Source organism: Saitoella complicata (genome assembly GCF_001661265.1).
Source record: "Saitoella complicata NRRL Y-17804 unplaced genomic scaffold SAICOscaffold_28, whole genome shotgun sequence".
Lineage (NCBI taxonomy): Eukaryota > Fungi > Ascomycota > Saitoellomycetes > Saitoellales > Saitoellaceae > Saitoella > Saitoella complicata.
The window spans coordinates 1-23433 of record NW_017567019.1 but is presented as its reverse complement, the minus strand read 5'-3'; the positions used below and the strand labels follow the sequence as shown (position 1 = coordinate 23433).

General features: G+C 54.1%; 12 protein-coding genes across 12 annotated transcripts; 6 read left to right on the top strand and 6 right to left on the bottom strand.

Moving 5' to 3' along the window:
* Positions 1–1585: 1585 nt before the first annotated feature.
* On the top strand, positions 1586–2653 carry SAICODRAFT_32072 (GINS complex, Sld5 component; the record flags this gene model as incomplete). Its single annotated transcript, XM_019168100.1, has 1 exon — positions 1586–2653. A coding segment is annotated over exon 1 (715 nt), but the record flags the coding sequence as incomplete, so codon positions are not given.
* Positions 2654–2789: 136 nt separating this feature from the next.
* Positions 2790–3175, bottom strand: SAICODRAFT_10137 (uncharacterized protein; the record flags this gene model as incomplete). Its single annotated transcript, XM_019165182.1, has 2 exons — positions 2790–2826; positions 2967–3175. 2 exons carry the CDS (start codon positions 3173–3175, stop codon positions 2790–2792), a joined length of 246 nt encoding a protein of 81 aa, XP_019021191.1.
* Positions 3176–3609: 434 nt separating this feature from the next.
* Positions 3610–4634, top strand: SAICODRAFT_73611 (uncharacterized protein; the record flags this gene model as incomplete). The annotated part of the gene is made up of 1 exon (XM_019170875.1): positions 3610–4634. The coding sequence occupies one exon, from the start codon at positions 3610–3612 to the stop codon at positions 4630–4632; it is 1023 nt and encodes a 340-aa protein (XP_019021190.1).
* Positions 4635–6852: 2218 nt separating this feature from the next.
* SAICODRAFT_10134 (uncharacterized protein) lies at positions 6853–7979 on the top strand (the record flags this gene model as incomplete). Its single annotated transcript, XM_019165181.1, has 2 exons — positions 6853–7119; positions 7176–7979. 2 exons carry the CDS (start codon positions 6853–6855, stop codon positions 7977–7979), a joined length of 1071 nt encoding a protein of 356 aa, XP_019021189.1.
* Positions 7980–8314: 335 nt separating this feature from the next.
* SAICODRAFT_32069 (transcription factor Pcc1) lies at positions 8315–8724 on the top strand. Its single transcript, XM_019168099.1, has 2 exons — positions 8315–8407; positions 8472–8724. The coding sequence occupies exons 1-2, from the start codon at positions 8373–8375 to the stop codon at positions 8713–8715; spliced, it is 279 nt and encodes a 92-aa protein (XP_019021188.1). The 5' UTR covers positions 8315–8372; the 3' UTR covers positions 8716–8724.
* A 545-nt stretch (positions 8725–9269) lies between these two features.
* SAICODRAFT_27782 (uncharacterized protein) lies at positions 9270–9929 on the bottom strand (the record flags this gene model as incomplete). Its single annotated transcript, XM_019167056.1, has 1 exon — positions 9270–9929. One exon carries the CDS (start codon positions 9927–9929, stop codon positions 9270–9272), a length of 660 nt encoding a protein of 219 aa, XP_019021187.1.
* Positions 9930–10430: 501 nt separating this feature from the next.
* Positions 10431–10822, bottom strand: SAICODRAFT_32067 (uncharacterized protein). Its single transcript, XM_019168098.1, has one exon. It carries the CDS (start codon positions 10802–10804, stop codon positions 10550–10552), a length of 255 nt encoding a protein of 84 aa, XP_019021186.1. The 5' UTR covers positions 10805–10822; the 3' UTR covers positions 10431–10549.
* A 228-nt stretch (positions 10823–11050) lies between these two features.
* On the top strand, positions 11051–12261 carry SAICODRAFT_176130 (amidohydrolase). Its single transcript, XM_019165837.1, has 2 exons — positions 11051–12005; positions 12040–12261. The coding sequence occupies exons 1-2, from the start codon at positions 11140–11142 to the stop codon at positions 12083–12085; spliced, it is 912 nt and encodes a 303-aa protein (XP_019021185.1). The 5' UTR covers positions 11051–11139; the 3' UTR covers positions 12086–12261.
* A 1064-nt stretch (positions 12262–13325) lies between these two features.
* SAICODRAFT_10129 (glycoside hydrolase) lies at positions 13326–15734 on the bottom strand (the record flags this gene model as incomplete). The annotated part of the gene is made up of 1 exon (XM_019165179.1): positions 13326–15734. One exon carries the CDS (start codon positions 15732–15734, stop codon positions 13326–13328), a length of 2409 nt encoding a protein of 802 aa, XP_019021184.1.
* Positions 15735–16806: 1072 nt separating this feature from the next.
* On the bottom strand, positions 16807–17615 carry SAICODRAFT_32065 (uncharacterized protein). The gene has a single exon (XM_019168097.1). The coding sequence runs from the start codon at positions 17465–17467 to the stop codon at positions 16946–16948; it is 522 nt and encodes a 173-aa protein (XP_019021183.1). The 5' UTR covers positions 17468–17615; the 3' UTR covers positions 16807–16945.
* Positions 17616–18056: 441 nt separating this feature from the next.
* On the bottom strand, positions 18057–20210 carry SAICODRAFT_32063 (glycoside hydrolase). The gene has a single exon (XM_019168096.1). It carries the CDS (start codon positions 20155–20157, stop codon positions 18115–18117), a length of 2043 nt encoding a protein of 680 aa, XP_019021182.1. The 5' UTR covers positions 20158–20210; the 3' UTR covers positions 18057–18114.
* An 842-nt stretch (positions 20211–21052) lies between these two features.
* On the top strand, positions 21053–23060 carry SAICODRAFT_73604 (uncharacterized protein). Its single transcript, XM_019170874.1, has 2 exons — positions 21053–21362; positions 21417–23060. The coding sequence occupies exons 1-2, from the start codon at positions 21116–21118 to the stop codon at positions 22928–22930; spliced, it is 1761 nt and encodes a 586-aa protein (XP_019021181.1). The 5' UTR covers positions 21053–21115; the 3' UTR covers positions 22931–23060.
* Positions 23061–23433: the final 373 nt, after the last annotated feature.

Sequence of the window (23433 nt, the reverse complement as noted above, 5' to 3'; positions counted from 1 at the left end):
AATAAACGATAGCAAGTACTCTTTCCAGCTTCCACAATTCCTCCGACGCCTCGCTGTCCAAACTTAATGCAAAGGATAATTCTCTTGTTCTTCCGTGCGTTTAGCGTTTGAAAAATGTACAGCCGACTGTGGGCCATAAGAACGCTTCACTTCGTTGGATTGAAAGACACCATACGCACCAGGGCAGTTCATAGCGAAAGTGAAAGGACGTTCCAAGAAAGACTTCCTTGCTTTCGTATCACTGCCATACCCCGATCTTTGAACATCCGGCGTTTGTGAGACGGCAACAATTTCGCCGACTGACAAATCCCTCGCAGCAGGCAAATCGACCTTCCTTCCAGCGATTTGTGCCCACAAGACCAGACCAATCGTCAATATCAAGGATATACCTGGAAGTATGAGTAACCACAGTCCTCCCCAGCGATGAAGGGCCTAGCCTTCAAACCAACTCGTCGTGTTCGCCACGTCATGGAAACTTCCCACCGGCAGTTGTCTGAAATACATTTGTAAGGTCAGTAATGTTCCACGTGTCGGAGGTCTTAGAACGCCTGGAAGAATACCATCCTAGCGGGTAGCTCCGGTTATTCTCATGAACGAGTTTATACATTGCAGCTCCTGCCTGAACAGCAAGTTGAAAGTAAAGGAGCCTCATTCAAGGCCATGGCCGGGGCATGTGGATTGCGGCACAAGCCCTACACTTTCGTAACGTACCGCTCAACCGACAATCAACCGCGTGACTGTGCGAGCTTCGATTGCTAAGCCTTCCGCACAACCGTATCCGTATCGAGGAAACACTCTATTTTCCGGAAGGTTTCCGGGGTAAGCCTAAGTTGCGGCCCGACGTTGGCGAAGCAGAAACTCACAGTCGTAGGCTACGGCCTGCAGACCCTCTTACTTCAGTCAGAACGCAACCGGGAGTCAGTATACGTTCAGCGTCAACATCCTCCCACGGTCAGGTCAAGCTCATCTCTTCTCGCGGGGATTCTCTGGGCAGGCGTTGCCGTCGTCAACTCCCGCAACAAGCCTTCTGACGGACAAAGTGCGCGTGATTGATAATCCGTAGCGCTTCATAGCGTAATAAGGTTGGAGGGAATGTACGTTCGATCATGTGAGCCGTTTCACTTCCGCATATGACGGGATGAAGAGCACGGGTCTTCTCAACCCGATCGATTTCTTGTAGCTGATCCTATAGTTAAGTCACCACCATACAGCCTGGAAGAAATCAGATTTACTAGCTGTAGCGCTCAGCGAGTTTCAAGAGCTTTCGAACATCGGCTTGCCGCCACCTGGGCGACAAGACGTGATGGCGGACGATGCCCGTCGGGGCGTGCGTACCATAGCGAACTGCAAGTGCAGTTCTCAGAGAATGGCAAACACCGCTGGTACTGAAGTACGCTGACGAAACCATAAAGGATCTCCAACAATACTAGAGACTTACCTCTTTCTGAACCCGAACGTGAATTTGGGGAATCTATCCTATACGGTAGCTACGGTGAACGAGCCCAAAACCTAAACCCCTGCCCCTGCACCCGCCGCCTGACGTTCAGTCGGGGCCTCCTCGACCTCCTCATACGCACCAGACATACACAGATTCTCTCGTACAATGACTGACGCAGACCTCGGCTTCTCCCTCTCCGATATCCTCGCCGACCGCCCTCCCGCCTCCGCCCCCTCGTCAACAGCCGACATAAACGCCTTAACCCAATCCTTCATCTCAGAACGACTCTCACCAGAGTTATTGCCCTTCGAGACAGAAGTGCTGGATAGAGTCATGGGGCGGGTACAGGATATGATCATGAGAGTCGAGGAAGCGATGAGTGAACAAGCCGAAGGCCACGGAGGAGGAGGTTTCAAAGTCGTATTGATGCAAACAGAGCTGGAGCGTGTCAAATGGCTCGTACGATCCTACCTCCGCGCACGACTCCACAAGATCGATCGCTATCCCCTCCACATCCTCCGCACCCAAGACCTCGTAACGCGCCTCTCCCGCACCGAAAAGCAATACGCACAAAAACACCTCGCACTCCTCACGCACCACTACCGCTCCTCATTCCTCTCCGCCCTCGACCCACAACTCCAGAATTTGGACGATAACACGGCTGGTATCAGCATGATCGAAACCCCCGATCTCGATAGTGCGGTTTTCGTGCGTGTTAAACGCGATGTGGAGGGGGGTGATGGGGATGTGTTGGGTGTCAAGACGGGAGCGAAGGGGGAGGGAGGGGAGGAGGAGATGGTTGAGTTGAGGGGTGGGGCGATTTATATTTTGAGGTGGAGTGCGGTTCGGAAGTGGGTTGTGAGTGGGGATGTGGAGTTGATTTGAGTGGATGGACGAGAGAATGAGCATAGAATGGGACCGCAAATGGCTGCCCTGGCACGCACGCGTCGAGGGGTGGAGCTGAGCACGTCGGACCCGCACAGCAGCAGCTACCAGAGGTACGCACGACACATGGGAGACATCTGAACGGCACGATGAAGCACACAGGAGGCGCGTAATGGGTCGCCAAGGGAGGGTTGCAGCCCGCCCCGAGAGTTCAGCGTCTGAGCTGTCACACCCGCGGCCGAGCTGTCTACCAAACTCCAAAAGACGGTCGATACGGGTCTAGTTATATTCTATAGGTAAAGGCAAAAAGAAAGTATAAGGTACCTTCACTTCCATTTGATTCAAAAGCGCGTGGAAAGAATGTTATCGATGCGCTTCTTATAGGGTATATATGCTTGAAGCCGGGTCCCATACCGATGCTCCTAGAGATCATTCGGCCGACGTTTGCGGCCTTTTCGTCTCGGACTTAGATTGAGACGTGCGTCACCATGATATTCTCATCCCTGACGTTGAATGGCAGTGATCCTCAGCACTTGAGGTCACACAATGCAATACCGCCCCACTCCTACTCCTTCAAATTTGCTCGGCAATCCATACAACACCGAGGAGCCGTCTCCTGCTTCCCACTCCTCACCGAACCTACCCCTCCCTCTCCAAGACAACAACCCTCTTCCCCTCCATCTCTGCCCCCTCCCCCTTCACCCCCCTAAACCCAGTCCTCTGTACCTTGCGTGCGGGACATGGAAGAATTGACGGTGCCGCGACGACGAGGAATGCGAGGAGGGCTGTTGTGCCGAAGAGTGAGGCTGTTAGACGGGAGCGTTGGCGGTAGTTTAGGGAGCGGGTGAACATGGTGTGGGTGTGTATGAGGTTTGGTGGTGGTGGTGGTGGTGGTGGTGTTGACCCGGTGTGCGGGGAGGTGCGCGAGGTGAGTGGATGCGGTTTGGGTGGTGGACTGTTTGTTATAACGACTCCAATTTGAATATATCGACAGACGACTCGAGACCGACGGCTGCTCCAGGCAGAATTGTTTGCACGAGGTCGAAAATGGGCGGCGCAGTCGGGCGCGGCAGGTGATCGGGTGTACGTTCAAAGACGTTCGATACAGCACGCGTCTCCAACTATTCTAATATTTAAGAAAAAGATAGTTACAATGACTCCTTTCCCAAAACTTCACTTTGACGCGTCGCCCCATCCATTGGACACTTGCCCTCTCCGTCGCGGTATAAAGTCAAACCTCGACCGCGCATCTCTCCCATCCCTCCATTCTCCCCACAACACCCAAAATGACAACCCAAAACACCTCCCTGCCCACCTCCGCCGAGTCCGGCTCCACTCCCTCCCCCCTCGACTCCCTCCTCGCCCAAGCCTCAAAACTCTACGCCCTCCGCTCCTACCCCGAAGCCGCCGACAAATTCGCCGAAGCCGCTGCCCTCAGTGCCGAAATACACGGCGAAGGAAGTGTCGAGAATGCGGATGTCTTGTTTTTGTATGGGAGGGCGTTGTTTCATGTTGCAGTTGAGCGGAGTGAGGTGCTTGGTGGTGCTGCGCCGGGTGCGGGTGAGGATGATGATGATGAGCAGGAGGAGGAAGATGACGAGGAGGTGAAAGACGATGGCGAGCAACAACACCAAGAGGAAGAAACTCCCAAAGACGACTTCGAACAAGCCTGGGAGCTCCTCGACCTGGCCCGCGTCCTCTACACCAAAACCCTCATCACCTCCTCCACCCCCACCACCACCCCCGGTGACATCACCCCCTCCAAATTCGACGAATCAACGCGCTCCATCCGCGAGCGTTTAGCCGAAACCTACGACCTCCTCGGCGAAGTCAGCCTGGAAAGCGAGAATTTCGATCAAGCCGTGTTGGATTTGACCTCGGCTTTGGAGTACAAGCAGGCGCTTTATGGCGAGGAGGAGGGGATTTTGTCGGAAGCGTATTTCAAGTTGGGGTTGGCGTATGAATTCGCGTCGGGTGAGGGGTCGCGTGCGGCCGCTATCGAAAACATCTCTGCTGCGGTTGCGAATGTCAAAACCCGTCTCTCCTCTTCCTCCTCCTCGGAAGAAAAGAAAAAGCAGTTAAGCGAAAACCTCAAAGACCTCGAAGCCAAATTGGAAGAGTTGAGGACGGAACCCTCGAACGAGGACGAAGAAAAGGACCTCGAGGGGTTGAGAAGTGGGATTAGGAGTGCGTTGGAGGGAGTTCCGGAGGTGAAGGATTTGAGTGGGTTGGTGAGGAAGAAGAAGAAGGTTGAGGGGGAGGCTGAGGAGGGGCCTGCGAGTAAGAAGGCAAAGGTTGAGGAGGCTTGAGCGAGCGAAAGCGAGGGGTGAAGGAGGATGGAAAAGAGGGAGGGAAGGGAGGATACCCGAGATTTTGTGGAGGATTCTTGTTTTGGCGTCTGGCTTTTGGATTTTGGGGATTTAGGGCTTTTGGGCTACATTTGCTAGAAATTTGACTTGATTGACGTTTTTGTGCAAAGCTTGTAAAGTGCAACTCAATCTCATTCACCCTCGCCCTTCCATCTCAATGCAAATGATTATGACGCCCCCTCATTCGGTAACTCCCTCTCCACCTTCTCCTCCCCACTCAACCCCTCCTCCTTCGCAGCCTCTTCCTCGACTTTTTGTGTTCCGGTTTGTTCGGGTTTGTCTTCGCTTGTGCTGGTGGTGGGATTGGAGCTTGGGAGGAGGCGGAGGGGGGTTGAGGTGAAGGTGCGGAGGGGGGTAAGGAGGATGGATCTTGAGAGACGGGGGATTGATGCCATTTTGAGTGTTCGGGTTTTCCGTGCGTGCGGTGTTGGTGTGAAGGACGTCCAAGGCTTCAGCCCGTCGATGAGCTCGATCGAATTCGATGTCGAGGGTCGATGACGTCATACAGAGTTCACCGACCTGGGCTCTCTTGTGTAACAGACACTCGGCTCGTTGAGAAGTTCCTTTCCAAGAGTTCTTTATCTTCTGTGGAGTGCCCGAGACTTAACCAGCGGAGACTGAGATAGGCCGTACACGTGCGATCGCGGCTTGGGTAGAGTTATCGACCGTCACTGTTCGATACCCGGGTGTGCCGTATGCAAGGTTGTTCCCCAACGCGTGCAGAATGATCAAACAAATCTGTACCACCACCACAACGAGCGCCAAGATAATCACCTGCAAAGTAGGGCTGCGGCAAACCCCAGCCAAGTATTGATAGGTCCACATCCTTGACATATACGAGAACGCAGTGACATCGATCCCCTGCGGTATCTGGTATGCCAGGCATCCGGGAACATTACACACGCTCACTCTGACGACCAGAGCCATAGCTGGTCATTTACCCACCTCCGTCAACGACCGCGGATAATCCCACGCTGACTAACCCACCCCTGCCTAGCTCCCTTGGACAATTTCCTGCCCAGTCTCACAAAACGGGCCGCGGGACCCCACGCCGCTCGTGGCGCATACCCGCCCATCTCGCGCGCCATTCCCGACGCGTAAGTAAATTGATCTTAGATACCTTACTCGTACGTACACGTATCTAACGTTGGATGTTCTGTCACCACAGTGCGACACGAACAAAACATGAAGCACAGCACCTGCTGGGTGGCCATGGGATGGGAAGGAGGAGGGGGCACCGGCATAATTCCCGTGTGATGCATTGTGATCGGAATGCGCAAGCATCGGGGATCACTTCTGCCTTGCGTCTATTATGAGAGAAGATTCGTGGGTAGCTACGCATACGTCGGTAGGAAATAAGCAATTGGGATCTGATAATCCCAGGCCTTGGCATGCGCACAAACCCGGAGAGTACGTAGAGTGGAGTGCTCGAACTCATACCGGACTGACGCGGGTATGCGCATGGACATTATTACCCGACGGGTAGGCACGATAGGGTAGATAGCACCATTCTCGATTCCGATCTGTGCACCATAGCCACTCTACACCCATCGCCATATGCATCGTCGACGCGTCCTGTACGATGTGCCGTTCCCATTATGAGCACGTATCTCTTTCCCAGCTCCTGCAGGGCTGTCTGCCACGGCGCCGCACCCGCCAACGAAGCAGCAATTGCGCAACGTACGACAAAAGACGTGGAGATAGCGATCCATTGTCCCCCTCCATCCAGCCGTTGCAGAATCTAGAATCCTCGCGTGGAGTCGAATCCGTCGCAGCCGTTCACCCCCAATGAACCGTTCTTTGTTGCCTTCCTTTGTCGTCGGTTTCATCTGTGCGTCCCATGCGCGACCGGAATCACCGTGCGGTCGCGGTTGGGCCGAGCGCGCGGTACAGTTGCTGCAGTCGATACAGGCTTTGAAAGGGTCAAGGCAAAGGCACGGCGGTACAGCGCTGGCGACCCGGTAAAAGGAGGTCGCGGGTAGACGTGTATGGGGTAGCGAGTATATAGACGGTGGGGGACGTCGTCATTTTCTGGAAGGCCATTCAACACAAGCACGAGACGACGACGCAGCATACACTTCATTATCACCACTACGAACGCGAACGACATAGCATATACCCCCAGAACCACCACTTTAACGACACCAAGCATCAGTCAAGATGCCAATCTCAACCCGCCGCTCCCTCATACTCCCCGCTCTCTCCCTCGAACGACGAGCACTCGACGTCAATTCACTGCAATCACCACGTCTCCCCGTCACGCCTCCTATCACGAATTTCGCCGCAGTAGGTGGCGAGAGACGTTGTTCGAGCGTGAGTATCGTCTCGAGTGACTGGGGTGAGCGCACGACTGAGACAGAGACACCCGGGCGGGAAGAGGATGAGTTGGGTACGTGGACTGAAAACGAGGATACTACGCTGCTCAAGGTATTGTCCCAACTCTTTGTGGTGTTGGGAATGGAGGCTAATGGGGGTGCGTGCAGGCGTATCAGAGTTATCTCGATAATCCAGTACTCGCGATTTCGATTGCGCCGTTTTGGGCGGGTATGCCGCCGCCTGTGGTAGTCTCACGGGTCGCGAAGGGGGTCCTCTCCTCTTCTTCGTCCTCTCGCGCTACGGCCTCTCTCGCGAATAACAACGACCCATCCTCCTCGACTTCCACTCGAAGAAGAAGACGAACAGGAGAAACGGATCTGAAAACGCCCATCACGGAAGCCTTCCCCACGGCCCTATTCATGGCTGTCCCAGCTGAAGAGGAAGATAGACCAGCATATTTCGACCTAGCTCTATCCCCCCTCGACTCCGGTATCGGCATCTCACCCCCCACGGCGGCACCGTCATCATCGCACTCCTCGCTCTCGGGTCTTGAGGGAGACGGGTGGAGGCACAGTTTGAAGGATACGCGGAGGAGACTCCTACACCTCGCTGCGTTGACGTACAAGAAGACCCAGGTGGTGGAGGAAGAGGAGACGGGGAGTCGGTTGAGGGTGGGCGTGTCGGCTGGGGCGCTGTTGCATCCCTCGTCCGCTTCCGTCAATAATGAATCGGGGTATGTTTATACTTATCCACGACGAGTGGGAGGAGGGGGATCGAGGACGGGGACGGGGATGGGGATGGCGCTGCGGAGTCCGTTTACGGAGGGGTTTGGTATGGAGGTGAAGTGTGTTCGTCCGAAGCGGGATACGGACAAGAGGGCGAATCATGGGAAGAAGAGGGGGAGTCCGGAGTTGGAGGTGGGGCTTGTGGACGTCGTTGAGGGGAGTCCGGGGAAGAAGAAGAGATCCTGAGCGGGAGCGTGAGCGGATACCTCAGATACCCTTTCGAAAGGGGGATATGGAGGGAACGAGTGATCTGGAAGAATTTCTTTTGCTTGGATACTTTTGGGAGTTTTCTTTATCTTCGATGTGGACATTTCTTGCGGTTTGCCACCCTCCTTGATGGAGTTGGTTGGGCCGTACATACCCTTCATAGCGTGAGGGTTTTTTGCCATGTAATTCCAACATTTCTCCTATATGTCATATTCGCTCGCGATCGGGCCACGGTTTCAGGGTGGTGAGTGTAGATTGCTTGGATTGCCTATTTCGGGATGTAACGTAGACATGAATCTTGCACACTGCAGTCATGCAATACTTGCGTCGCACCCGGTCCTCCTCGATCGCTTACTCCATAGATCAGTAGAGATGGCACCATCAGCGAAGGTCCTCGATCACGTCGTGTACGTCCCTCTCCCTCCCTCCCTCCCTCTTGACGAACGACAACTGACCCTCCATGATCCACAGAACCCTCCAAATCCCCTTCCCAACTCCCCAACTCGCCGCCCACGCAAAACGCATCCTCGACGTCGACGAAGAAATCAAACCCGATCAAGTACGACGATCGACAAGAGTACAGGAGGGGCAGAGTGTGTTGGAGGCTACGTTCGAGTGTGATTCGTCACGGATGGCGAGGGTTAGTGTTAATGCGTTTTTGGAGGCTGTGGGGGTTGTTGTTGAGGTTATGGGGGAGTTTGTTGGGGAGGAGTAGGTGTGGATGTGGGATCGGTGACCATGGGTGGGGTGTTGGTGATTGAAGGACGAGGACGGCTGGTGATGCGGTGAAGGAGGTGCGCTGCGGTTTAGTGCAAATATACCCAAACGAAGACGCGTATGAGCGATAGAAAATGAGGATGGGGAAAGGGTGATGCAAGTGGATCACGGTCTTTTGATCTATTGATGAAATACGGTGCCCGAGGCGTGCTGCGAGCCCGGCAAATTCTGATATACAAGAGGCAGATATTCCATAAATCTGCCGGATAGTTGAGGATGGTTGAGCATCTCCTGTTACCGAACAAGAGCATTGCAATATGGCTCGCTCCTTGCGCATATGCTTTCTGATAACGTTCAACCTGCGTGTCGTCCATTGCTCGAGGGTAAATAATGGCGAGTCCCTGGAATTGGCCGTGGCTCAGACTATGAGGAGCATTGCAAAGCGCGTTGCAGGCATCATCGAAACGTGCTGCTTTTGCCGTCTCCAGCGGCGTGTATAGATGTTGTGTTTGACGGAAAGGACGCTCTTCATCGTTCGGTTTTTTGATGAGCTCACCCCTCCTCCTCTGCCCCATCCTCACCATCTCCACTATCATTCCAGCCGTCCTCCTCCCCAACTTCTTCCTCGTCATCCTCAATCCTCAACCCACCCCCACCCCCACCCCCACCCTCCCCAATACCCTCATAAACGTCACCCACCCCCCTCTCCACAAACACCCCGGCCCCCGCACCCACCACCCCCCTCACCTCCTCCTCAACCAAACACCCCAACGCCAATAGTGCAGTCTCATCCATCGAACGCAACCCAACCCGGCCATTCCGTGTCCGGTCGTAAAAATCGGATGCGTATTGGTGAAGCGCAAACAACAAATCCGGATCGGGGAGTGATGCGTGCGCGTCTGGGACGGGGATGGTGGGTGCGTATTTTCGGTGTCGTAATACGAGGTCGGGGGGGAGGGGATGGTTGTTTTTTGCGATCAATCCAAACCTTGTCGTGGCTCGATCACGGCTTGCACCGTCTAACATATCGAGGGCAGAAGAGGGGTGAACGGGTAGGGAGCGTTTGGGCTTTGAGGCGCGTTTGTGGGTTGCGGGCTGGAAGCCGTTGCCGGTTACGCGATCGGCGAGGGCGTCGTAGAGGGTTGCTTCGCGGCGGGCGATGCGGGGGTCGCGGTTTGGGGTGGGGGCGTCGGGGAGTTTGCGTTTTGGCATGTTTGGTCTTTTGGAGCGGCTGTAGGGATGGGGGAGCTGTGCGGAGAGCAGATGAGGAGGATTGGTCGGGGTGTTTGGCGACGGAGGTGTCTGGAGCTGCTGCAAGCAGATCGTTGCTGTGAGAAAACAAATAGATAGCAGTAGCTATAGACGCTTGGATTTGCAATATGCGAGATCGAAACTCGAGCTGGACTCAAAGACGGTGGGACGTTTATTTGGGTGTATTGGAATTTCCTATCTGTCATATATCTCACGTGATTCCCCGCCAAAGAGACCGAGCTCGAGCCTGAGGTCTGCTGCCATGGACTTTCGCCAGCGATCCACGACTTTGCGTCAGAAATCTCGCAGCTGATCCTCGGATTACGTCCTCGGTTGATAACAGCGACTTCGGGTGCGATCATTTGAGCGAGATCTACCTGACTTTTGCTAACAACGGTTGCACAGACCAACTTGAGGCAACCTGAATGATTCTCCGGGCCCTCCGCTCGCGGACACCGCTCCAAATCACCGGACAAAAACGGCGCCTAACCTGCCTCGCAATCGAAACAAGCTGTGACGACACCTGTGTCGCCCTCCTCCGCCAACCAACCCCCACCTCCCCCTGCAAAATCATCTCAAATCTAACCCACCGCTCCCTCCACCTCCACGAGCAATACGGCGGAATCCATCCCCTCGTCTCCGTACACTCCCACATCCAGAATTTGTCGCGTCTGATACGGCAGACTGTCGACGCGCATATACGCGGACCAGATGGGCTCGAGGTTGATTTGGTGGCGGTTACGAGGGGGCCGGGGATGCAAGGGTGTTTGGCGGTTGGGATGAGTCATGCGAGGGCGTTGGCCGCCGCGTGGGGGTGTGAGTATATTGGGGTTCATCACATGCAGATAGCCAGTCGGCTAGTTGAGCTTGAATCGACGACTCTCCAATTGCAATTGGGTTCTGCAGCTGGACCGTTCCCATGCTACCTTTCAATTGCAACTCATCGATTTCCATTTATAACCTGTTATCGTTCCGGATTGCAGCTCACGTGATTCCCCGCTCAACACCCCGGAGCCCGCCGTGATCCGTTGCCAGCAATCGGAGAGTACGAAGCTAACCGTTCGTTGCAGCAACAGCAGTCTCTGAATTGTAACCGTTCAAAGTGCATTGAGCCCTTTGTTAACATTTCAAACAGATCGAATACGCCATACACATACGTCAACCTACAAATATGTCCTCCCTCAACCTCATTCCAAAGACCTTCACGTCCACGGTCCGTCTCGCCCTGATCCAACTTGCGACCACAGCGGACAAATCAACCAACCTCGCCCGCGCCCGCAAACACGTCCTTGAAGCCGCCTCGAACGGTGCGCGGATCGTGGTGTTACCCGAGTGTTTCAACTCACCATATGGGACTCAGCATTTCCCGAAATATGCGGAAGCACACGAAGAGGGCGCGGACTCCTATAAAGCTCTGAGCGAGATGGCAAAGGAAGGTGGTGTTTATTTGGTGGGTGGGTCTATTCCGGAGAAGGAGGGCGACAAACTCTTCAACACCTCTTATTCATTCTCCCCCTCCGGCACACTCCTCGCCAAACACCGCAAACTCCACCTCTTCGACATCGATGTCCCCGGTAAAATCCGATTCCAAGAGTCAGAGGTCTTGACAGGCGGTGATAAATTCACCTCCTTCACAACCGAGTTCGGAACGATTGGGGTGGGGATTTGCTATGATATCAGGTTTCCGGAGATGGCGATGCATGCTGCGAGGAATGGAGCGTTTCTGATGGTTTACCCGGGCGCTTTTAATTTGACGACGGGACCGTTGCATTGGGAGTTGTTGGTGAGGGCGAGGGCGGTGGATAATCAGATTTATACGGCTGTTTGTTCGCCGGCGCGGGATACGTCTGACGCGAATGCCTATCATGCGTGGGGGTATTCGACGATTGTCGATCCTAATGGCGAGATTTTGGCAAAGGCTGGGTTGGGGGATGAGGAGGGAAGGAAGGGGTGTGAGGAGTGTATCGTTTATGCGGATGTGGTCCCGGAGCGGATGCAGGAGGTTAGGATGGGCATTCCGGTTACGCAGCAGAGGAGGTTTGATGTTTACAAGAATGTTGGGGAGATGGAGGTCAAGAGTGAGGCTATCTGAATTTGAGCTGGACCGGGGAGTGTAGGTCTGTAGACGGTAGTCTGGTGCGTCATCGTCCTCATACTCTTCCTAAATCTCGATCACAAAAGACTCAGATGCCCGAGTACGTAGAGAGTATTCTGGCTGAAGTCTCCGCACTCCGGTTCTTGTAACTGGACCTATGGTGACACGACTCCCTCGGGATTGCCAAGCTTTGACTCGATAACCGCGCCGGCTCAATGATCGGGCCGTCCTTCATAAAGTTCACTGATAAGGCAGCCAAGGGTAGAATTTGCCGAGATAAGGATAAGAATTGCGATTCTACAATAAACATACAAGTAAAGCATGTTCGGCCTGGGATGCGAAAAGCTCAAACGGCAACAAAGTGGTTCCAACGATGACTTCTCACGGTAGAGGCGGAGAAGGGAATATTGGCTCCAGCAGCGGGAATGGAATGACTGAAGATGAAGGTTTTGCTATCTCCGAACGTGGGCACTCCTACACGACGGAAGTGGGCCAGTGCTGATCGAGTCCGGGAACGATAGATGCCTTAACATCACCCATAAACATCGGCGGCTCCAGCACTTCAACTCATCCTGAGGGATCCTATCATTCCCACTCCACTTCAAACGCCTCACAGGGCCAATTCCCCACGTCCTCCTCCCCTCGCCAACGCCGCGTTTCCTTAACCACCCTCAACGAAGAACACGGCGGCCATCTCGGTCATTATAAGGGAGTCCCGTTTTACCAGTCGCCAAACGAAGCGGAGAAGGTAATTCGACAGAGGAAGGAGAAGGCGGAGGAGGTAGGGTGTGAAGGAAAGGCGGATGTGGGGTTGGCGGATCGGTTGAAGGGGAAATTATTTGGGGGGAGCTCGAGGAAGAAGTAGAATGGCAGTGGCAATGGGGATTGAAACAATCTCCTTTCCGAGCACTATCACGCTATAAGGTTCTGTTTTCTGTCGTTTACCTGCGGTTATCACCTTTGCGTCCAGACGTTATAAGTTGCATCCACCTACTCTATCATTGCTCTTCTACACGCCGGCGTCAACCGACCACCTTGACTAAACCCAGAACTCCCATTTACGAAGCCAGATGAAGATAGATCGCGAGACTCCCGTGGAATAAGAACTCCAGGTCCCTTAGAATACCCTAGATTTGCATTACTATCCTAAACATTATAAGCTGACATTCCTTTTCCCTGCAGCCATTTGGTGAGATATCTATCCAAAACCCCATACCAATTCTTCCCATACCTAACCCGGATATCCAATAGTAAGTAACCCTTTACCACGCCGCCTGCATCATCGCCTTCGTAATCACCCCATGCGTCAACAAACTCTTCAAACTCCACCCATTGATATAGTTATCATTATTATTATCCGCCCAAAACTTCCACGTCCAGAAGTAGAATCCGCCACCGTAGTCGTAGGCTTTCATCTGGTTCTTCGCAAACTGCGTCAAATCCGACGAGGACATAGCATTCGGGGTGGCGAGACTCCATTCCGTCGCCATCTTGCCGACACCGGGAGCACCGTTCCAGTCGTTCTGTAGCTCGTTCGCAGTGTACGAGAGAATTTGGGCCGAATTGTTGGCGGAGCTCCAGTCAGGCGGGAAACAGAAGTATGGATGCCATTCTTCCCGGACGTTGTAGTACCCATCGTTTGGGCTAAGGAAATTCTGCCATCCGTTCGAAGGATACTGTTGCCACAACATCGGCGCAAACACCAACAAACAATTCGAAACAGCACGGACGGCGGCATAAGCATCGAGGAAGTACTGTCTCACGACGCTCTCGGCTACGTTGACGGGTTCGTTCATCATCCCGATTCCGAGGAATGCGGGGGAGGAGAGGTACCGTTTCGCGAGGTATACGGCGACGTTGACGGAGTTTTGCTGGTTTTCGGTGTATTGGTCCCAATAAACCACTGGATTCGCAGCACCGGGTGAAGCATGCTCGGCGACGCCGTGTGTGCCTTTGTGCCCGTGCATACTCAACAAGACCGTGATACCGTACTTTGGTGCCCATGTATTAACGATCTTATCCAAAACCGACAACGACCCCGTCGCGAAATCTGCCCATTCGTCTGGATCCCCGCCCCCGGAGTTGACGGGCATGATACCCCAATTGATCGGGACGCGGACGGAGTTGATACCGTACTGTGCCATGAGTTTGAAATCTGCTTCGGTTAATACGGCACGGTGTTGTTGAAATGCGGTGACCATAGCCGAACGATTATTGGGGAACGCACGCATGATGACGAGCTCGCCCTTCTCGGCGTAATAGGAACCGTCGTCGAGTTCGTTCAGGAGGGCTTGGACGGGGGAACCGGATGAGAGCCAATTTTCGTATTGCAGGATTCCGCCGAGGTTTACGCCCACTGCACGGATCGAGCCGTCGAGTTGGGCGTCGCGGAGGACGTTGACGTTGGAGGCTGTGTACGTTGTGTAGCTTGTTGCGGCGGAAGAGGTGGTAGTCTGTGCGACTGCGGCGGCGGTTGATCCGCCAAGGTTGGCGACGGAGGTGGTTGAGGCGGAGCTCGAGGGACAGGTGAAAGCAAGCTTCCAGAGGTAGAACGTCCCCTTACTGGAGAAGTTCTTCAACCGGATCGAAGCGAGGACGGCACTGTTGGAGTCGATACCAAGAGTGGAAAAGGGAATGCTGATCCTCTTCGCCGTCGAACTCAGTCCGCTTACGGTGTAGGTCGCGGTCTGCACTCCAGTCCCAGTCGAACAGGAGCTGCTCGATGGATAATAGGACACCACAACCTGGACACTCGCACCGCTAGGTCCAGCCACCGACAGCTGAACCCCGCTGAACTTGGTGAGGGCTTGGCACCCGACGTCAGAGTACCAATACGACGAGGACGTCGAAGCGGGCACGATCTGGATCTTGTTGGACGAAGCAAGGACGGTGACGGACTTGCAGGTAGAGTCATCGCCCGTTGCGTAATTCAAGTCATTCGTCGACTTGGTAGCGGAGAAATCATCGATGAGGCCGTATGATCCAGAGCTGCTCGACGTACACGTCGCGGTCTTACCGGTACTCGTGCTGGTGCTCGAGCATGTCAGGGCAAGTTGCCAAAGGGAGTATGATCGTCCCGTGACGGAGAAGTTCTCGAGGTAGACGCTCGAGATGACGGAGCCGGCGGGTGTGATGCCGAGAGAGGAGAAGGGGATTGTCACACGTTTGGCGGTGGAGGAGAGGCCGGTGACGGTGTAGTATGCGGTCTTGTAGCCAGAGGTTCCGTAGGGTGCACAAGATGTTGCGGAGTCGAAGTATCGCACGGCAACCTTGACGCTCGCTCCGCTTGGTCCTGCGATGCTGAATTGCACGGCGGAGTAGCCACTGATCGATTGGCACTTGGTGTTGGAGTAGAAGTAGGAACTCGACGAGGAGGGGGTGATGACGAGTTTGCTCGAGGAGGAAGAGGAGATGGAGATTGAGGCTGTGCCGTCGGCGGATGTTTTGTAACCGAGGTCATTCTTGCGGTTGTCTAGTTGGGATTGAGAGGAGAAGTTGTCGATGAGGAGGTTGGAGCAAGCCCGTTTGGTGAGGGAGCGGTGGTGGAGGTGGGAGGTACGTGGGGCCGGTGAGACGACTTCGTTGTCGCTCCATTGGAAGTCCTCGGCTGCGGCGAGAGTGATCGAGGAAGCGAGGGTGAAGAGGAAGAGGAAGAGAGTGAAGAGGCGCATCATCGTTGAAGGCGGGGTATATCTTGGTGGTTAGATGAAGGAAAATGAAGAGATCGTATGTCGTAAAGAGTGTGTGAAGAAAGGAATGGTCGAGAGCCCGAGAGCTACTCAAGATGTGATCTGGCTTGGCAAGCGATCACAACACCGGGATCGGTAGTGATATGTCAATGGACCCTGCCGGTTGCTGATTAAACCGCAAGCTGCGAGTACGTGCCCAATTGACGTCTTTAAACTTTCACGGTCAGGCCTCCAACCTGCCATACCGAGCATTATAATTGTACTTTATTGCGCCAAGAGGCAACAGCCTTCGCAGGACCGGGCGTTTGCTTATCGGAGTGTTTGGGCGCCAAGGCTTAACCTACTGCAGCACATCTTCAATCCCCCATGTCGATTGGTGATTTTAGCTGTTTGGCTGTGTGGTGGTTTGTGATATGCTCTATTTACAGTGTTGGGCGGCTTTGAAGCCTTCTAGACACTTTCATGCTTGAGGTTGCTTCGACGCACCGTTTTGGGCGGGAACGATGAATTGGGTCGCGATGGGAGGCTTGGCTGTGCTTTGAGTGTGCGCTGGGGGCTGGGTAGCTGGTATAGCTAGCTGTGTACTGTGTGTAGCGCCCGCGCTCGAACCGCACGAAACAATGGGTAAACCGCTAGAATACGGGTGCATTGTCGATCGCTAGAATCAGATTGCGATACATAAGGTAGGTAGCCGGTAAAGGATCGGAGGGGATGACGACGGGGAGCATGAGTCAAAGCCCGAGATCGGGGGGTTTCTGTGATGCGTCCGGGGGGAAAGTTGGGATGCTGGCATGTCTTGTCTGTTAATCTTTTCATCTCCGGATCCGTCGACGTACATAGACTTCCGAAACATCTTAATTCATCCACCCATGGGATCGTCGGAAGAGTATTCCGTTGATATGTCCACGTCGTGCTCAAGAGTTGACGTTAACTGTGATGTTGTTCTCCATGCAACACAGTTACATGTTCAGACATGTCCCATGGAGGGTATCAATTGTTCAATTGTTCAAAACGTTCCATCGATCCTACTTGAGCTCTACTGACAAGTTCATACGTCTAGACCCAATTTCATTGCCGATGTAGGTGCGCTCGGGCCTCCCTTATCCGATTCCGAAATCGCTCAATTGTCATCGCCTATTTGATCCCTTTGCATCGTTCATCTATCCATCTCTTACACCGCTCAGTCTTCCGTCCTACTTCAACATCTTCCTCAAGAAGTATCTCGTCTCCTCTACCTCCTCATGCTTACCCCTCTTCCATCCCTCCAACTGCCCCCAAACCTCATACCCCAACCCCTCATAAAACCCCCTCGCCTGGAATCCAAACGTATCCAGATAAATTCCCGCACAGCCCTTCGCCCGCGCTTCCCGTTCGGCGGTTTGCATAAGCCGTGTGCCTAGGCCGTGGAGGCGGAGGGCGGATGAGATGTGCAGGAGGTGGATGTGCAGGTAGTTGACTTCATAGGTGCCAACAAGGGCGGCGAGGACGGGGCCCGGAGGTGCAGGATCGGAAGGAAAAGGAGAGGGAGAGGAGGGAGCACGGAAGGCGATCGAGAAGGGGGTTTGGGTGTAGTGGAAGTCGTTTTCGGCGCCGTGTTGTTGTAGGCCGGCTTTTGCTGCCGCAATGACGTCCTGTGCCTCTGTACCGTGACTTATATCGAGAACCAGCTCATCAGGATTGAGTTGGTCATGTTTCGAGTGGCGGGCAGCGGACATAGCGGTGAGACGGAAAAGCGGGATCGGCCGAAAAGCTGGAAGTAACAGTTACTGTTCTAGGATCTGGATGACGATGCAGTGAGTGAGAGTAGAATGTATCGAAGACAAGTGCAGTGATCGCCTAGGATACAATGCCAGTTTACGGCCGCGGCTCTTGACAGCTGCGCTGACGTCCGAGGCGGCCGGGGTGCAGCCCCGCTCGGCAGTTGTGGGCACTGGGGTGGGTGCAGTAAAAATAAATAAATCCGTGGAAACTTCGACAAGCTTATGCCTGGATCAGGCTGCTTGAGACAGGATGCAGTCTTCAAGTACTCTTTCAAACGTTCTTGTTAATCTCAGAAGACGAGTGGGATCAACAGGCTGCCGCTTACACCGCAGAGCCTGTGGAGTGCAATTCTGTATTCGAAAGCGAGAAACAACCATCGACCTTCACCATCGCTTTGAAGACCTTTGAGGCTATCCTTCGTGCCTGAGAGAATGGCTCGGCTTGTGCGTAGGCCCTAATCCTGCCATACTGTCAAGGGAAGTCTTTTGGATTTGAGGCAGACATGCCTCGATAAAACTTATTGAGAAACAGTGTCTGCGACGTGGATGTCGTTCGAGGTTGTATATCGCACACATTGCCGGCCATAGCAGAGATTATTATCCTATGAGGAATCCACGCTAATTACTAGATACGTTCCCTTCTCAAGCCCACTCGATAGCTGCTGGCTCCCATCAACCACGACAACACACGTCGTGTCACTACGAGCTTCAACCCGGGCCTTCCACTTCCGTACCACTTTCCCATCCAACACATACGAGCACAGTGGTTCATGAATTAACCTCCCACCATGGTAGAATACGAACCTCCCTTCGACAGCGCGCAAAGCAGCGGAAAATGCGGTGTCCGGACCCGTGCAGTGCTCCCACAGCAAACTCGCAGACGGCAGCCATGCGTTTTCCAATCCGAGACTCCGGAATGGTATGTCTGGGAAGCAACGGGGCTTGTGATACTCGATGACCGCCGCACGGCTGGTTGTGGTGAGCCTTATGACCACTTCCTCGTCATCCAGTTTACCGGCCCACTCGATGGGATAAGAGACACGGACTAAATCGTATCCGTCCACCACAAGAAGTTTGTATGATTTCGTCTCGTGGCTCAAGTTAAGAACAAGACAGACTTTGACAGCATCATCATCCCCACAAGTATTCCACACAACAAACACACCGTCGTCCCCACGCACGACATCCTCCAGCTTCGAGGCGCCTGGGCGCGCGAGACGCGGAATGATTCGTCCTGCCGCACTCAAAATCTCGCACTTCGAGATCAGTCCGACGTTGTGCTTGTCAGCGTCGTCAGACACATACACTGGCCCGCCCGAGATTAATCGCGAGAGGAGATGGGGCATAACCCACTCCGGACTCTCCCCGAGATGCGTGCGAAACATGTCCCAGTCCGGGAGGCCAAACATGGAGATAAACCCGGAATTCAAGATGTTTTGTTTCAGCATCGGCGCATGAGACGAGGAGTTATGTGGGATGAAATCGTCGGAGGCGCGGATGAGGTAGGGGTTGGAAGGGTGCGTAGTCGCGAGAAGAGTGTGGAGGAGGGACAAATCGTGGGACATACAGTTCACCTGAGGTGAGCCAGGGAAATGTTGTTTAGAAGCGTGTAAGGCGGCTCGTTGGAGGCGCTCGATGTGCTCATGGGCCGTCGTTGTTAAGGTTGCTTGACAATCGATTTTGCAGCCGCTGATGCCAGCTTTGCTCAACGTGGCATAACCTTCGTCGTAGAACTGCTCGGCGTTTCGTGGAATACGAGCGTCGATATGGTCTTTCGCTGCATCCGGGCTGGCAACCTCACGCAGCTTATCCGGAGTATCGACACGCTCGCCATCCTCCACACCCAACCAATACCCTTGCAACGCATGCCAGACGATCAACCTCCTTACACCTTCCTCCTCAGCGTCCTTTACCAGAGCTTTAAGCCCTCCCGGAAACTTCTCATTCGTGTTCCAGTCCTGTAGTTGTCCGTATTTCGTCGTGCGCTGCCATCCGTCGTCCAGGATCACGTATTGCAATCGTGTTCCCGAGGCTTGGATTTTACGGATGGCGGAGATGACGGAGGGATGGTTGACGTCGCGGTAGAACATGTCCCACGTACAAGCGCCTAGACCATCGAGGTGGTCGAACCAGCAGGGTGTGGGAGAGAAGGGCCAGGTCGTGGAGGGAAGAGGAGAAAGTGGAAGTTTAGAGGCGAGGAGAGCACGGAGGTGGATGGAGGAACGGGCGTACAGTTGGTCCGTGTATTCCGGAGAACAGGCAACGAGGAGAACGTGACAAGTTCGGTGAACGCCGAAAGTACCGTTTTCCTTCACGGTGAGCGCGGGAACGGAGGTGTGCGTGCCCGTTGCGGCATCAGGATCGAAAGGCATGATCATACCATAACGCCCGTCGGTGAGTCGATACAGAACACAACAGACATCTTCGCGCGGACCAATGTCGTCGGTAGAGTGGAACTGCGCAGAAGTGAACCACCAGGTGTCCGAAGGATACCAATACCTTCCACCGACGCAGTGAGAAAGACGGAAAGTATCAGTCGGACCAAGCTCGATGTCGAAGACAGAGAACTCTGGGTCTTGGATGAAATTTGCGGAGGAGATTACGCGGCCGCTCGTTTGGATCAGTGTCGATAAATTCAGATCCATGGCCGGCTGTAAAGGACGTCGGCGGACGATTCGACCGTCAGACCCAGGTAAACCGGCCCAGACAATCATGCCGTCCGACAAGACCATCCGAAAGGTCACCGTCCACTCCCCGGTGGCCTCACGAGCGCTCAAACTGCCTTCATATCTGCTCACGACGCCGGCGTTCATTCCTCCATGGCGATGGAGCAAACGAACAGGCTTAGGCGAGCGATTCATCACTTGTGCGGACCAAATATCTTTGCCGTCAGAGAACCATACTTCAACTACGGACGGCTGTTGATCGCTCACACACTGGATCAAGACAGACACACTGGCAGCATCCGGCGAGGTCGATAATGTGGTACTGCCCGGAGACGGATTCGTTAATAGGAAGCGAGGTAGCTGCATTATCAATCCCGTAACAGGTGGAATGACGAGCGAGGAAAAGTTCGACTTCAGTAGGAATCACATTGGCCACGGAGGCCTTTGCTTGGCGAGTCCGGGTGACGTCCGCTACACGTGATGAAACCAACGGCAAGTGGTATTGGAGTACCGATATGAAACTGTAACGTCAACGCGTTCGTCGGCGGAGACAACTCTACGGCTAGGGAAAGGACAACGTACTACAGTATGGTAAACGGCGTCGCCTGCTCCACCAGCGCCTGCTCAGCGCCCCGTAACCCTAAACCTAACCGGCTTGTGACTCTTGGAATACTTAAAGACTTCCCCAGAGGACCACTGCAAACCCCTTTCCGTCTCACTGTAAAGAGCTCTGGCTTCCAAGCCGTTGAAGTTACGAGCAGATGGTGAGCGATTCACTGACTCACTTGTGTAAAGACCGATCACGACCGAGGCTGAGCCGCGCCACCGGCGTTTACGCGAGCTCGCTACTGCAACTTTAATTTGACCCCCGAAACCGCGAATTTTCCCTACACCTCGTTCAAGCTCCATGTCATCTCCCGGCTGAAATCTATCCGTTATGGCAAACGCTGCTTCATTATCGTACCACGAGCCCGGAATCGTCATGATCCTCACCGAATCCTCCTTCATCCTCCTCCTTAACATCGTCAACTTCGTCCTCGACCGGAGTTTTTACTGTGGTCTACTCGGTCAGGTATTCCTAGGCGTTGCATGGGGAACACCTGGTGCGAAATGGCTCGGGACCGAAGCGGAGGAGGTTATTGTGCAGCTGGGATATCTCGGGTTGTTGCTCTTGGTATATGAAGGTCAGTGTTTCCCACACGGGAGAGATCGCATGATCGCTAACTAACGTTTGACAGGTGGGCTCTCAACCTCTTTCCAAGCCCTGAAAGCGAACCTCCTCCTCTCCTTCTGTGTCGCCATCACGGGAATCGGTCTCCCCATGGGTATATCCTTCGTCCTACAAAAGCTCACCGGCGCAACTCCTCTTCAATCCTTCGCGGCGGGTGCGGCGCTATGTTCGACAAGCCTGGGCACGACGTTCACGGTACTCAGCTCGAGCGGTCTGACGAAATCGAGACTTGGGGTAGTGCTTACGAGTGCGGCGATGATGGATGATGTCGTGGGCCTTGTCATGGTACAGATCATTTCGAACTTGGGCGGCGCATCCGGTGCGAGTATCAGTGCTGTGACTGTTGTTAGGCCGTTGCTGGTCTCGCTCGCGTTTGCTTTCTGCGCTCCGTTAGTATGTGTGTTCGTTGCGAAGCCGGTTACGGTATGGTTGAATGGATATCGCACGAGATACCCACAGGGATTTGTCAATCGGGTCCTCGTGAAGAGTAGCGTTGTGTGGGTCGTTCATACGTTGATTCTGATCGGATGTATTGCCGCGACGGCATATGCCGGTACGTCCAATCTCTTCGCGGCGTACATTGCTGGTGCTGCGATCAGTTGGTGGGATGCCGACGTGCCTCATCCAGTATTCAAAGTGGTCACCCCGGATACGACATCGACCTCCTCTACGGTGCGGAAAGCAAGTGACGGCATGGATCGCATCGCACAACCGTCAGCACAAGTCGTAAACTCACCGGCACAGACTGCAGAACTATCGATTAAGGAACCGAGTAACGACGCGGCACCTCCGTCTTCGTCAAATCGTGAAGCATCTCCCGGACCATCCTTTTCTGGGAGCTACATCTACGAACACTACTACCAACAACCCCTCGAGAAACTCTTACGCCCCTTCTTCTTCGCGTCTATCGGATTCTCGATACCCATCACTGAGATGTTCCGTGGCTCGATTGTCTGGAAGGGCGTTGTCTACGCGGTCCTCATGGGCATCGCGAAGATGGTGTGCGGGCTTTGGCTTGCTCGCGTGTCGCTACCCCGCATGCCGACGGAAGTCATGTTAAGGTGTGCTAAGCTGAAGAGGACGTTATGTATCGGCGAATCGCGGCAGACAATTACACCCGCCGATACAGCCACTTCTGGTGAATCGAGCCAATCACCATCTCGTTCATCTCCAAAGGCCCGGACGACGACGCAAACTGCTCACACCGAGTCTCCGGGCAAGAAACCCCGTTCGCTCTACCCCGCCTCAATCCTCGGCTGCGCAATGGTCGCCCGCGGCGAAATCGGATTCCTCATCTCCTCGATCGCCGAATCCAAAGGCATCTTCACCTCCTCTACCTCCAACACCGGGGAGAGTTCTGATATCTTCCTTGTCGTGACATGGGCGATCGTATTGTGTACCATTCTGGGACCTCTGGCAGTTGGGTTACTGGCGAGACGGGTGAAGAAGTTGGGGGAGGGGGTGGAGAGGGAGGGAAGGGTTGTACGCGGCGATGTGCTTGGGGTTTGGGGGTTGTCTTGAGAAGTTGGAAACGCCACAAAGCCATAGGTATAGAGGACGAACGTACAACAAACCGTGACGGCTGCTCGGCTGCTGGCACCAACGGGCAATGTGACGAAAAGGGTATATTAGTTTGCTTTCAGAACCACTCATGTTACCAATTCTTCTGTATGCGCCGAACTCCATGTCTTTTTTGCCCTTGCGAGCCGAACACCTTTGAAATGACCCGTGAGACCGGGGGGGGCTCAGGATATAGTGTCCTCGAATGGCAGACGATAGACGCCTTGCGTGATCGTCGAGAGGTGAAAGTAGACTCAGATCCGGGCTCAAAGCATGATGGGACGAAAGGATCAGACACTGCTGTCGATGTACGCTCGACTCACCCGAACTGTGCTCGCGGTCTACTTAGGGTTAGGGTTAGGGTTAGGGTTAGGGTTAGGGTTAGGGTTAGGGTTAGGGTTAGGGTTAGGGTTAGGGTTAGGGTTAGGGTTAGGGTTAGGGTTAGGGTTAGGGTTAGGGTTAGG

What these genes read in the sequence shown, in the direction of transcription:
- SAICODRAFT_32069 (XM_019168099.1), top strand. Translation starts at nt 8,373, where the DNA reads ATGGCACCATCAGCGAAGGTCCTCGATCACGTCGT. An exon ending in AAGGTCCTCGATCACGTCGT is followed by an intron (nt 8,408 to 8,471) that starts GTACGTCCCTCT and finishes CATGATCCACAG; the next exon opens with AACCCTCCAAATCCCCTTCC.
- SAICODRAFT_32067 (XM_019168098.1), bottom strand. Translation starts at nt 10,804, where the DNA reads ATGAACCCCAATATACTCACACCCCCACGCGGCGGCCAACGCCCTCGC.
- SAICODRAFT_176130 (XM_019165837.1), top strand. Translation starts at nt 11,140, where the DNA reads ATGTCCTCCCTCAACCTCATTCCAAAGACCTTCACGTCCACGGTCCGT. An exon ending in CCGGTTACGCAGCAGAGGAG is followed by an intron (nt 12,006 to 12,039) that starts GTTTGATGTTTA and finishes GGGGAGATGGAG; the next exon opens with GTCAAGAGTGAGGCTATCTG.
- SAICODRAFT_32065 (XM_019168097.1), bottom strand. Translation starts at nt 17,467, where the DNA reads ATGTCCGCTGCCCGCCACTCGAAACATGACCAACTCAATCCTGATGAG.
- SAICODRAFT_32063 (XM_019168096.1), bottom strand. Translation starts at nt 20,157, where the DNA reads ATGGATCTGAATTTATCGACACTGATCCAAACGAGCGGCCGCGTAATC.
- SAICODRAFT_73604 (XM_019170874.1), top strand. Translation starts at nt 21,116, where the DNA reads ATGGCAAACGCTGCTTCATTATCGTACCACGAGCCCGGAATCGTCATG. An exon ending in GTTGCTCTTGGTATATGAAG is followed by an intron (nt 21,363 to 21,416) that starts GTCAGTGTTTCC and finishes AACGTTTGACAG; the next exon opens with GTGGGCTCTCAACCTCTTTC.